Raw genomic sequence first — 13,432 nt, forward strand, 5'->3', positions numbered from 1 at the left:
ACGCACACACACTCATACACACACACACACACACAAGGCCTCGGACTTAGACGCAAGCTTTAAGTGTGCGTACACACCTGCATACACACACAAATATGTAAATAACTGCAAAAGTGGTAAATGTATAATGTGAAGAAAATTGACCTTGGGCTACTGACAGGCTTTATATTTTCCTGTTTAACTGGCAAAGTATGGGAGTATTGATTGTTCAACTTAAGAGCTTAGCAGGAAGCTTTTGTTATGTTCAAGAGTGTGGGAGGATGTGGCTAAAGTATGGCTTCGAACAACAACGGTTATTTCTGTTATTAGTCAGGTAATAACTAGGCAATACCAAATAGATAAAACCCCCACAATACTGACATTAAATCATCATGGTGAATGTTGGACATGTGTGTGCATATCTGTGTTTTTAAATACGCCTTAAACAGAGCAGAGTGTCAGCGAGTGGGTTCATGTTTATGTATGATTATGGCTATTCATTAGCATGGGGAACATAAAGGGGCTTTAGCCAGTGTTGGAACACGGCTCATTGACTCTGGTTGCAACCTTAATGAGGTTGCAGAGTGTGAATTGGTGTTATCGATTAACTCTGACACACTGCGGTCAGTAGGTCAGCCAACTGCTACCTTACAAACGGCGTAATTAAGAACACATTTCTTTGCATATCGCATGTAGCCGTCATCATGTGAAAACCTTGTAACTCCAAATTTGGTGTTTTTTCATGTTTTAACTTCAAGGCTTACATGCTCCTCTGTGGGTTGGGAAAAGTCTAACACTCTTCGGCTTATGAAATCCTTTCAAAACCCATTGGATAAACTAAAAAATGCATGGCCGTCAAGCAAAATAAGAAGACGGCTTTTCTTAAATCCTGAGAAGGTGACATTTTGGAGATAGTTTTCACCCCACAATGACGATTTACTTCTTTCTTACATCCATGCAATTCTCATTAGCATTTCAGTAGAGGGATCGTAGCACAGAAGCCAGGATCCTGGAAAACCAGGGTGCGCTTTACTTTGTTTTGCAGGAAAACAGTGTGTACTCTTGTGTGAAAATGAACAAAAGTGCCAATCCTCGTACTAGTCTCTAAAGGCCAGTAAACATGACTCTGATATCTGATGTGTAGCCAGTGTGGAATGCTGCCTTGTTCACAGGCTCTTTGTTGAATGAGCGTATCATATTTCCAATTTTCCATCCATCCTGATATCAGCAATGTGTGTAAGATGGCTGCTAGCGACAGTCTGAGTGTATACAGGTGTGTGTGCACAGACTATGTGTTACAAGATGTATTCACTTCTGACAGATACCCTTGGAGTCATTAGAACAGGAGCGTCACCTCACTAAACCCTGTGATGTGTCCCCGCTTATATTGACAACATTTCTGGTGTTGAAGAGGAGCAATAACTCATGACTGACAAGATATTGCTACTTGGTAAATGTGCTATTAGACGTTGGTCACAAAATGCACACACGCTTGGAGGGAACATTGGACATGAAAGCTCCCCTGATATTAGTTTAGATGTTATATGGCTTCCAAGTAAATCTCTGGCTATTTTTGCATGATCTTCGCTCTCTTTTATAATGATAAAAACTACAAGATCAAGCAGGACTCACTTAGGCTGTTGTGTGGCCAAGCAGACGAGCAGCTGATAATATTTTCTGTGTAAATTCCAACATACAAGTTCTGTGTGTTGCTACAGTAAGACAATACTAGCTTCATACCCACACCACGACTATACTTTTGAGATATCTCTCTTTTTCTAGCTCAGTTGTTATATATTTTTACACCTCCATTTCTCCAATGATCCTCCGTGATGGCACTAGTTAGGGAAGGTGTGACACAACTGAAGGGTGCATTGTACATTGCATGAGAAACTCTAAAGGTGTTTTGAGTGGAATCAGAAATGGGAGGAACATTTTTCACAGGAACTCTGATTTCATGTCAGAAAAATGTGAAGACTTTATGAAGACTTGAGAATCTGAAGACAGTGTATCCTTCAGACAGCAGCCTTACCCAACATGAATGCCAAGCAAAAAAAGACTCAAAACATAGTTTATGAAAATATGTTTATATAAATGAAAAAAGGAATTTGAGATATACAAGAACACACAATTCAAATTCTATTCATTTTTGTTGTGTGAAACAGACCAGAGATTAATTCCACAAAGTATTCAGCAGTAACAGAGATTCCAAAACTGATTTTCAGTGTACACACTAATATTCTATAATAACTTATCAAAATAAGAATACTGCAGACTAAACACAATTGGTAATACCAGAACACACAACCGCTACACTCAGTGGCCAGTTTAATAATATTAATAGTAATACATTTTATTATTATTATTAGCACTATTTAGCATAGTTACAAAGGGCTTTACAGAAAAAAAGCATTAATAAATAAAAGCTACGACAAGCTAAAGAATAAATGCCAATATAAATTAAAAACAGTGTTGAAAAAAAGAATAAAATAGGCAAATATAATAAAATAAGTCAATACATATTATATAAAAACCTGGGTGTAAAAATGTAAATTAAGAAGTGATTCAGAAATATTCAAATCAAACCTCACAACACAATTCTGCATCTTTCTGAATCTACTGACGTGCCATGGCTTGTTCATTGAGATGTTTAAAAGGTACATCATTAGGTATCGATTACCAGATACCGCCTTTCCTGTGAGAACAGCCTGAATTCCTGAAAATGTGGATCAGAAATATTCCACAGGCTTGTTGGTCGATTCTGACACTTGATATTTGCCAGTTTTTGTCGCCCACAAAATGTTTTTTCAACCCAACCCTAACCTTGTCATTATGTGAAAACCTGAGGAAGAGGCTGGTTCTGAAATGCTAGACCTGGTGCACCTGGCACCAACAATCACACCATGCTCCAAGTCTCTTTGTTCGCTTGTTTTTACCTTTTTAACAGTCAATCAATCACTGCATCCCTACATACCTGCTGAACCACAGCCATGTGACATGCTGTGTAGGAACAATCCAGAGCTTTCTACTTAATAAACCAGCCACCGAGTGTATGCTAGCTGGGTAAAGTCATATGTTGAGAATTTCATTTGGGGAAATGGGACAGGGGAAATGCTGGTAGCAGCAGGTGTGACACACACTCTGCACTCCCTGGTACCCCTGTCGCTTCTGCTGGCGTGGGAATCTATTTCTCTTATACCTGTAAAAATAACACAATATATTATTCTATTGATGTATTGTTAGCATTTTACAAAAAAGGCACAAAAGAAAACATAAGTCTGATTTTGTATATTGCTGTTGTCATGTCCAATTTTGGTGATTTTAATGTTTTCACTTCAATTCAAGGATTACATGCTCTTCTGTGGGATGAGAAAATTCTGCCTGGGCTTATAAAACCCTTTCAAACACTGGCAGATGGTACAATTTAATCATAAGTCATAATAATGAGGTACACATACACACACTCACTGACTCACTCATTGACAAAAGCCTTACCATTTGCAGCAGAAGTAAAGGGCTCCAGCCAGCCCTATAATCAGCAGAGTCACACAGACAATGGTGAGAACCAGCTGCTCTTCTGCCATTGGCCGGAAGACCAGCTCCAGGTGGGCGCACCTGGGGCCATAGAAGCCTTTCTCACACCTGCAACACACACACTGCACTGTAAGCTCTGACAGACAATGTTCATACATGTTGGCATACACGCAGGCGCACACACACACACACACACACACACTCAGAGTCTCACTTGCAGTGGTGCTCGTTGAGGTCCAGCAGCAGCATACACTGGCCATTCAGGCAGTAGTTATCCAGCGCGGCGTCGCAACTCTGTGTTGTAACCTTCGCCACACGAGGGCGCTGCTCCTCCTGCTCTGAATCCGCAACGAGACAACTATTGGAAATCTTTTCATAGGCATCACACACACATCTCACACATTTTACTCTGAGTGTAACTCTGTTGGCCCTTTGTGATGAATACACATAGGTTAGACATACATCTGCTGCAAAGAAAAGAGCAGGGAAGACTGTTCCAAAAACGTTCCTTTGGGAGATGAGAGGTGCAGCCCTACATCTTCTTCCCTTTCACCCTGGTCAAGTCTCCTTCTGATACACACCTCACACACCCCTGCTCTCTGGACAAAACCTACTCCTGTTACTGGTAATTACCATTTTATTCATTATTAATTAAGTGAGGTTTGCACAGTCCTGTTCCATTTTAATATTTTCACAGTCCTATGTCACTTTGTATTTTGTACACTTTGCCACCTCACAGTCTTATCAGATACCTCTATGTTTTATATGTATGAATGTTAAGGCTGTGTGCTTAGAGAGTATAGCTGTCTATATACAACTACCTCAAGGCACACTGGTATACACTCATTACACTTCCCTCTACAGTGGAAATCATACTTAATGCCCTGCTGCTATGATTTTAAATGTGTAATATTGAATGTGAGTGATATATATAGTTTAATGTCCGTTGTAGGACTTGCTGTATATCCAGTTCTCATTGTATTGTGTGTGTGTTGGTACTGAAAAACTATAATTTCCCAAAACTCTACAATCTGTCGACGTGTGTCTGCACCAATACTACCGAGACAAATTCCTGCTCCTTTTTTGTAGTGACTTGACGAAGAGTAAAGTAAAACCCTAACGCAGCAGTGGTCAGCGTAAATACCTGTAGATAGAGAGGCGCTGGCTGCAGTCTGCAGTTTGGACGAGACACTCTTGGTGAACACATGAGGCCAGACCAGCATGACACCTGGAGAAAAGACAATAGTTCAGAATGTTTGTATGTCTTGCATTGGTCCCATTGTCCCTGTGCTGGGTAGGTCAGTATTGTATCTACTGCCGCCTATTTCCTTCACCATGGTTGGACTTGGTGAACAACAGTGATTCTGATATTGATCATGATCATTTAGTCCACAAAACTGTGAGCTTGGAATTATAAAGTCCTATCTGGGTGGAGTGCAGCTGATATATTGAGCATCAAAGATTTGACATCTTGCAAAACTGTTATGTACTCTCTTTTTAAATATTTAACCCAAAATGTTCATTTTTGTAAAATCAATTTTGTAAAATCAAATAAAACCACACAAGCACAAAGAAACATTCAAAGATCATTAATATATGGATAACTAGAAGCTTATAATTCCTATTGCTCACAACTTCTCTCTTGTGTAAACTATGCAGGTAGGACATGGTGTGGTGTGGCTGGTGTTGCCTGGTCCTCTGCCTGTACCAGCCTGCACAACTTGGGGTAACGTGCGGCATGTGCAGACGCCCACATCCCTCCAGAAAAAAAAACAGGCTTCGTCAGGACGGTGTGCCGGCAGCGTATCCAGGTAACTTTGGTTATACTAGTTACCGAACCAATCAAACCCTTGCCATCGCTCCGTCTGTCTGTCTGTTGCTAATACATCCATCGTCTGTTGTTATGGCTGCACGACTATTTTCATCTGTTTTCCGAGGAGAGGATCCAGATCGGTTGTTGGGTGTTTCTGACTTGGTTGTTTGGTGAAAAGTACACAGCCCAGGAACTGGAAGTGGTGACGAAGCCACTTCTCTTTATTACTTAATTAATCATTATTTATTCAACCTTTTTATTATTATAACTCACTCTAATCTCGATGGCATGACAAGGGCCAATATTTTCTTGATAAGCTTCAAGTATTACTTCATGATGTCACAGATGGACAGCATTTACCCTACTTGTATTTTTTTAAACATTTTGCACAATCTGGGAGTACACACAAGGAAATTAACCTCTACATTTTCTTTTGTACATTTGTGACGTTTGACTATGTGCAATGCAAAATGGCTGCTCCGCTGTTTAAGGGTTTTCAGCTTCAAAGGATAAAGGTGAGCAGGGCCACAACAAACTTATGACCTGTACAATCAGGAGCTATAAAAAGACAGGAAGATTATCAGTGGCTCATACTGTCACAGCTGTGATGGATGGGTCCAGTAGTCATGATAAACACAATGTTAATCACACAGACACATGCACACATACACACACATGCGCGCGCACACACACACACACACACACACACACACACACACACACACACACACACACACACACACACACACACCAAACAGAGCACAGTACTGAGTAGCAAGAAAGAAGTTGAATTAGCAATTAAAAGTAATTATTACTTTACTGGCTGTTAGACTTTTATTACCACCAACCTGAGGTGGTTGTGAATATTACTTAAGCCCCAAAGAAAAATCACTAGCCTATAATATTCCTATAATATTCCTATAGGGACTTATAGTGTCTGTGATACTCAGCAGTGAGTTTATATAGTGACCTTATTTGGAATGGTGTTCGGCAGCATTTTATTTTATTTCCTATGGTATCACAATAATATTCCTATAATATTCATATAGGAAATTACATTTTTGGTGAAATATAGTAGGAGAGAGCGGGGCAAGTTGTCACGTGGGTAAGTTGTCTCAGTGGCTTTTTTTCTGAAACTAAATATTTTAGAGCCAAGTGTACAATTACAAAAATGTTTACTTTCTTACTGTAATAAGAAGTGACCTATGTTGAATACAACAGTCTAAGTCAAAACACTATAATATAAAAGCAATTTGTATACCTGACAGTAAATAATGAAAATATTTTTCTTCTAATTTTGTTTTTATAGAGGAATCAAAATAATTACACATTGTGAAACATAAAAGCAAGGGTTAGCTATAACCTGATAATACATTTGAATGGTTTAGTGAAGCTCTGAGCTCAGGGAAGGGACCTCTGTCAGGAAAGCCTGGGTGGGGCATGTTGTCACATTGATTTTGCGGCATATTGTCATAATTATCCAAATCCTATAGCTTTACAGTCATTCTTTTCTGAATAAATATTATTTTGGTACTTGCACCCACAAACCTTTGGCTTGTGTAGCAAGTGGCCTCTCTGCTGGTCCAGCGTCACATAGGCAGATTACTGTTATTATTGTTTTCTTTAAGTGACTAAGAAGCCATTTTACATAATAAAACTTCAAATGCATCTTCAAAAATGTGTATTTATTACATGTACATTACCATACTGTTAGAAATTGTATCAGAATTTATGTTTGTCTAAGCATCCCAGGATGGGTGATGGAGGGGTTATTTTACCTGGTGTGTGCTGGGTGTCGATTTCTGAGATGAAGTATGTTGTTATCAATACAAGAGATGGCTTTTCATGTTTTTCATGTTATTATAGTATATATACTTAAGAGGAAATGGAATTGTGTGCACAAAAACAGCACACTTCTGACAACATGCCCCATGCCCTGACATGGGGTAAGTTGTCATAAGTTGTCAAGTGGTATTTCATCAGTAATAACTTTTTCTTCCTCTAAATTATTCAAAATGTAAAAATGCCATTTTTTGGAGAAGACCTTATTGTAGCAGTAGTCAGGCACTGCTGAGAAATACACCAATGAGTAAAAAGTGCCCTGCTCTCCCCTATCCTTCTAAAGTTCATTATCGGGCTACTGTAGTTCTTTTTCGTAAAGGAGGTTATTTGCAAAGACAACTATACAACACGCCGATGCCTTATTAAAACATGTTCTCCATCTGGCTTAATACAATAGAAAGTTCAAGTTGATTGCACATTGAGTTCTCAACATCCTTCTGCATCCCTCGGCATGGGCGTCAGTTCACTAAACACTGAGGCATGGCGAAGTCCCTGCATGTAATATTTTGCCTCCAAAACTTCCACTTAAGATCGACTCAATTTCTGGGGACAAGTAGCGCACTTATCTATGACTGACAAGGTAATACTGGTGATGATTAAACGTATTTAGTAGGTCGCCAAACTATCATCTTAAAAGGAGCAGTGGTCTTAATGCTCTCTCTTGATGTGATTTCACTCCTTTTTTTCGTTGCTCCCTTTTTTAGATAGACTTTGTTAGACAGATACATTTTTGTCTTGAATTTTGCATGATCTTTGCTCTCAATTATAACGATAACCCTGCAAGACTTCATTCTGACTCACTTGGTATGGCTATATAGTGCCAAGCCGTGCCATACCCAATGACGCCCAAGAAACAGCAAATCAAAGCACAGCCAAACTACAAGCCCTAAACCTTTGGCGTAGTCTGATTTAATCCTATCTACCATTTAAGAAAACAACTTACCGAAAAGCGGCAGGAGGGCTGATGGCTTGCTGTTCCCCATTTCGGAGCCGACAGGTCGCTGACGGGAAGCGCGGTGGGCAGACAGGTATGCGCCGATCTGGATTATAGGCGTTTCCGACGGCGTTGGATCCTGGAAACCAATAGGCTCGACCTTGCGGTTTGGTTTGGGTGTGGTGATCGACTGTCATCTCGACAATTTCACACTTCAAAGGGAGAAATAAAAAGACAGTCCCTCCAGGCACTGCTGCCCAGTAATTAGGTGGAGCTGTCTCTATTCGAGTCATTCTTTTATTATATTGAACATTTAACCTTTTTAATCCAGATATAAATCCACCTATACATTTATACTGAATGTGACGATATACTAACCTAGTTTATATCAATTTTGGAAAACCCTAATCTAACCCTAAAAATCACTCTGATATTCCTGTAATAGTTCCTTTAGGAATTTATAGAGCCTGTAGTCAGTTTAGAGTCACCACATCATATTTTTTTATTAGGCTATCTATTCTGATGGTAGTCCTGTTACTATAGGATTTTATGCACAGGCCTATAGCAGCTGCATGATATTTTAAAGTTTTTTCTATTTGTCGTGAGCTTACAATTATAAGGTTCTATCTGCCTTCAGGATAGTTCTGAGATATTGAGCTTCAAAGTTTTCAGCATCCATTGAGTTAAATGGAGATGGGTCCTTTTGTTTTAGAAATTACAGACTCAAAAATCATTATTTTCAAAAAATAACACCACACATCAACAGGCACTCATAGAATAGGTTCATGCGACTAACTCAGTTTTGACAAAAAGGTCAGATAGAACCTTATAATACCAAGGTCACGTTGTATAGTATCCTTATAAAATATTATAGGATTAGAATATATCTTTTTCGTTAAGTAAATCGTGCTCCCATGTAATTAATCGGTGCCATATTTAAAATAAAAAAAAATAAAAAAAAACAGTGTTTGGAGTCAAACATCTCAACATGATCCTTAACTGTATAATAACAACCCATAATGCGTTTCACACCAGCAGTACTTTTGTAAGAGAAGTCACCAATTATCCAAATGGTGGATATCTCATTTCAGAATAAAACTCTCGCCTTGACCCCCTCGACAAATTGGTAATTAACTCCCCCATGCTGATAAACAGGCCTACACAACACTCGGCTCATGTGTTTGCGCTCTATGTTACCTATGGGCATGCCCTCTATTTCATATTTCCATTTCATTTTATTTCTTTTTTTTTCCATTTTGCCTGGATATCTGAAGGACGCTTCAAATTGAATCTATTCTTCAATGTTATAATGAAACTCTTTCTCTCTCTCTCTCTCTCTCTCTCTCTCTCTCACACACACACACACACACACACACACACACACACACAAATCAAACCGCATTTACAGCTAAGAGTTTTAAGAAAGTTTCACTGAGGAAGTCAGATATAAAAAAAAAAGTTATGCGTTTGTGTATGTTTGTGTGTGCGCATGCTTGTTTGTGTGTGCTTCCGTGCTTGTGTGTGTGTGTGTGTGTGCCTGCCTGCCTGCTACCCATTTTTTAATTCATAGAAATTCAAGCAACACAATAAGGTTCATTTTCATAAATTTATTACAAAAATTTAAATAAATGTGGCACATTAAATAAGTTAATTTATTACAATAAATAGGCACTGATGCTATTCAGTCTCCTTGAGCAGATCTCCCTGTGCCATATAGTGCAAAATCTTAGCTAAGCTTTTTTTGACAGGCAGAAACAGAAGTTGATATTTGGATGCTCTGCACTGTAGGCTACAGAGGTTAATTATGTCAAACTGAAAGGCTGCCATCTTTATCCACATTGGATGAAAAAATAAAAATAAAAATCTGCTGCTTTGTCCTGTCCAGTTCTCATAATTCTGTTATCTGTGTCATTTTCATAGCCATATTAATTTTTTACATTTATGCAAATAGTGACGATGACAGTGATGACAATGATGACAATGATGATGATGATGATGATGATGATGTCAAGAGACAGTGAATTGTCGGAGTCACACTGAGTCCTCAGATGGGGCAAGTTTTATCATCTGTGCTGATTTGGAACACCTGAAAAGAAAAAGACATTGACAGACAATTACAAACTAACCAGCCGTGGTCACTGATGTTTGGTGTAACACAGAAATGTAAACTTATTTTATCTCAACAGTTGTTAAACTATTAATAATGGTGATTACACCAAGGCAACTGACTTGCGTTAAAGACTGAATCAAATGATAAACTGAAAGATTAGGTTGGAAACTGCAAGTCTACATTGTTTTAATCCAACTGAAAAAAATATATAACACCAAAAATCCATTCTTAAATTCATGATATATGGAGAAGTCCCAGATAAATATGACATGACTTGATGAGTGATGCCACAAAAGCTGTGATTGATTCACTTATCCAAGCCAAGGTCAAGAAAAGCAACCGTATTGTCTAGGAAAAGGACTTGTAATCTGCACAGCCAGTAGATGCTCACCTCTTACGGACACAGCAGTAGAATATGATGGCAAGGAAAAAGATGAGCATGGCCACGCCCACACCAATGCCAATCACTTCCTCATAGTTGGGCAGAGTCTGAGAGCCTTCAGCGAAAAACATGCAACGCGTCCCGCTGTATGAGGGCTTGCACCTACAGCCACAGGGACAACAGTGTGAACGCATTCCAAGGTGAACACGAATCAACATGCGCACATAAAGATGAAATAGTGCTTTAGTCGTGATAAATCTTCATGTAAAAGTGTGTTGGTGTGTGTGTGATAATGCTTCATATCTCACATGCAGGAAGGGGTATCGGTGTCTTGTGGGTACATGCACTGGCCGTCGTTTTCACAGTAGTTGGCATGTTCCTCCCTGCATGGTCTGTGCATTCGCAGAACCCGGGGTTCCTCCATACTGCCTACAGAGAGAGAGAGAGAAAGAGAGAGAGAGGGAGAGAGAGAGAGAGAGAGAGAGAGAGAGAGAGAGAGAGAGAGAGAGAGAGAGAGACTGTAAACACAATAGCTTTTACAACTCATCCCTCAAAACTAGTACTTTCCCCCTCAAAAAAGTACTTTACCTTACATTAGCCACTAGCCAGGATCATCAAGGCATGCACTCTCCATTAATAGCAACATAACTGGTTAATGATTTTCAGCTCAAATTGACAACTGACTTCAGCTAAATCGGTATTGAAACAAACATTCAGAGCCCAAGGTAAACACAAGACTTACTATTGTCTGGCTGAGTTGTTAGCATGGGGTCCAACACTGCAGGGCCGGCTGTTGGATGAAGGTTGTCTAGTGTTGCAGATTGGCCTGCTGTGGTCAGGAGGGTCAGCACTGCCGCCACTGAAAAGATAACTGAAACATATGGAGGGGGGACGACACAAAAAGGCAAGGTTAGATACCTACTGTTGAAAATCTTCATTTTGCTTCCTAGCTGAAGTAAGCCTTGTATGGCTCTCTTTCTATTTTAACAATTTCAGTATTTTCTTCATGAGCACCTTGTAGTACCCAGAGTTTATATTTTTGAGCACTCGGCACTTCTGTTGTAAGTCGTTAAAAATGTCTTTACCAAACACCAGAAATACTGTGGTTCTTTTACTCTTAAACTCATCAAAACACTAAACATAAATGATATGAAAGTAGTAGTAATACTTAAGGACTATTATAAAAAATATTCTCAGTGAATTTAAACTAATCTCAAGACTATAAAACTTACAAAAACAATGTGAAACATCTTAAGTCACCTGTGAAAAGGTCAGTGTGTTGTCATCCTGCCCCTCATTTTAGTCATTTCAAATCTGACAACATGAAATAAACTTACATAGAAACTTACCCTTCTCCAGGATTGTCTGCCTTTGAGTAAACATCTTGCCTTCTGACACAGTGAGATGTTTTCGTCTGAACTCGTTAGGGGAGAGGTGCATGCAGTGTGATTAAGTACAGGTCTGTGCTCAGCTTTATATAGCCTCTCCAACCTTTGAAAAGACGTGAACAGCCAATCATAAACCTATAATTCCATGAAAAATGAGAGGCATTTCACACAATCGACTGGAGCCAACATAATTTCCTGTGCCATTCTCTCCAGTTACCTGCATGCAGAGACAAAGTCTGAAGGCTGATGGCGTGGAGGAGGAGGAGGTGGAGGAAGGGGGGGGGGGGGGGCAGGTGTTTCTTTCACCCCCTCGAGGCACTTAAATGATGCTTTCTTCTTCGAAGGTCTCTCAACCCACGCAAGCATCGGCAGATTCTTGGGTTTTAATGAAGCATGTAACTTGCACTTTTGAGGGGTTGCTTCATTGCGCGGTTGCAGGTGTTGTGAAAGCCTGGGTTTTTTCGGAAGGGTGTTCACAGGAGGAAGAGCAATTTGACCAGATTTTTGGCCAAGAATTTAGCCAAGAATTTGCATCTAAGGCTTGCAACAAGTGCGTTAGGTGAAGCCGATAGGCAGGCACATTCTGTAAGGAGATAGCTGGAGGAAGAAAGCCTTACTCACTGAGTCATTCTTCCAGTAATACCATCGATTGAAACCCAAGGGTGGAAGAAACTTTTTACTTACAGTAAAATTTACTCATGTTACTGAAATTGAGTAGCTTTTGTATGTACTTTTTTGAACATTTTTTAAAGTCACTAATTTTACTTTTACCCAAGTAAAAATTTTTACTGACATATTGTAATTCCCTACATTTTAAATCACATCCAGACAGTACAGAGTACAGATTTTGTGAGTTTCCATATGCATCAGAAACTGAACAATCATAAATGTACAAATATTACAAAAGCCAGCAAAGAGAAGTGTAATCTGGCATTACTTTATTTTGTAATCTCCAAATTTTCAAATAAATTTTTTTTAGTTTGAACTCTGCCCTCTCATCCTTTTAGAATTGCATGGAAAATATCACATCTAACAATGTTCACTTTTCTAAAAAGTAGCTCAGGAAGTTTTACTCTACGTACATTTTAAATGAGCTACTTTTTACTTTTATTTAAGTAGATTATTACACCAGTAACTTTACTTATGAATATCAGCAAAGTAACAATCTCTTCTGGAGTAGGATATTCTTGTACTCTTTCCGCCACTGGTTAAACCAACTCCATCTCCACCTGAATAACTGCCTCGCATACAGCAGTCCTGCCTGGTGGTATGGCCATCTTTGTCGAGTAGTAACTTAAATTTTAAATTAAACTGAAATCTAAAGTGAATTGGTTTAATTAGTTGCAATAAGTACAGGTAGACCCAGAAACATGTCTGCAAAACATTCATGAGATAGATTCTATACTGGATGACAGTCAAAGCAGGATATATAATGTCATTGCACTTTGTG

General features: G+C 39.1%; 2 protein-coding genes across 2 annotated transcripts; both read right to left on the reverse strand.

Moving 5' to 3' along the window:
• Positions 1-2,057: 2,057 nt before the first annotated feature.
• On the reverse strand, positions 2,058-8,230 carry LOC139655309 (proepiregulin-like). The gene is made up of 5 exons (XM_071532679.1): positions 8,112-8,230; positions 4,658-4,741; positions 3,728-3,851; positions 3,475-3,621; positions 2,058-3,178 (listed from the first exon to the last, which is right to left on the reverse strand). The coding sequence occupies exons 1-5, from the start codon at positions 8,149-8,151 to the stop codon at positions 3,049-3,051; spliced, it is 525 nt and encodes a 174-aa protein (XP_071388780.1). The 5' UTR covers positions 8,152-8,230; the 3' UTR covers positions 2,058-3,048.
• Positions 8,231-9,694: 1,464 nt separating this feature from the next.
• On the reverse strand, positions 9,695-12,146 carry LOC139655307 (epigen-like). The gene is made up of 5 exons (XM_071532677.1): positions 11,944-12,146; positions 11,337-11,465; positions 10,903-11,023; positions 10,604-10,756; positions 9,695-10,188 (listed from the first exon to the last, which is right to left on the reverse strand). Exons 1-5 carry the CDS (start codon positions 12,032-12,034, stop codon positions 10,134-10,136), a joined length of 549 nt encoding a protein of 182 aa, XP_071388778.1. The 5' UTR covers positions 12,035-12,146; the 3' UTR covers positions 9,695-10,133.
• Positions 12,147-13,432: the final 1,286 nt, after the last annotated feature.

This window comes from Centroberyx affinis, unplaced genomic scaffold, assembly GCF_046629955.1.
Source record: "Centroberyx affinis isolate AG114_WGS23_722 - 3 ecotype Tasmania unplaced genomic scaffold, CSIRO-AGI_Caff_v1 ptg002232l_1, whole genome shotgun sequence".
Classification (NCBI taxonomy): domain Eukaryota; kingdom Metazoa; phylum Chordata; class Actinopteri; order Beryciformes; family Berycidae; genus Centroberyx; species Centroberyx affinis.

Coding starts and splice junctions, on each gene's coding strand:
- LOC139655309 (XM_071532679.1), bottom strand. CDS start 8,151: ATGGGGAACAGCAAGCCATCAGCCCTCCTGCCGCTTTTCG. Junction 3,622..3,727: donor CTCAACGAGCACCACTGCAA/GTGAGACTCTGA, acceptor TGTGTGTTGCAG/GTGTGAGAAAGGCTTCTATG. Junction 3,179..3,474: donor CTTTACTTCTGCTGCAAATG/GTAAGGCTTTTG, acceptor TTATTTTTACAG/GTATAAGAGAAATAGATTCC.
- LOC139655307 (XM_071532677.1), bottom strand. CDS start 12,034: ATGCACCTCTCCCCTAACGAGTTCAGACGAAAACATCTCACTGTGTCA. Junction 11,466..11,943: donor GCAGACAATCCTGGAGAAGG/GTAAGTTTCTAT, acceptor CATATGTTTCAG/TTATCTTTTCAGTGGCGGCA. Junction 10,757..10,902: donor ACCGATACCCCTTCCTGCAT/GTGAGATATGAA, acceptor CTGTGGCTGTAG/GTGCAAGCCCTCATACAGCG.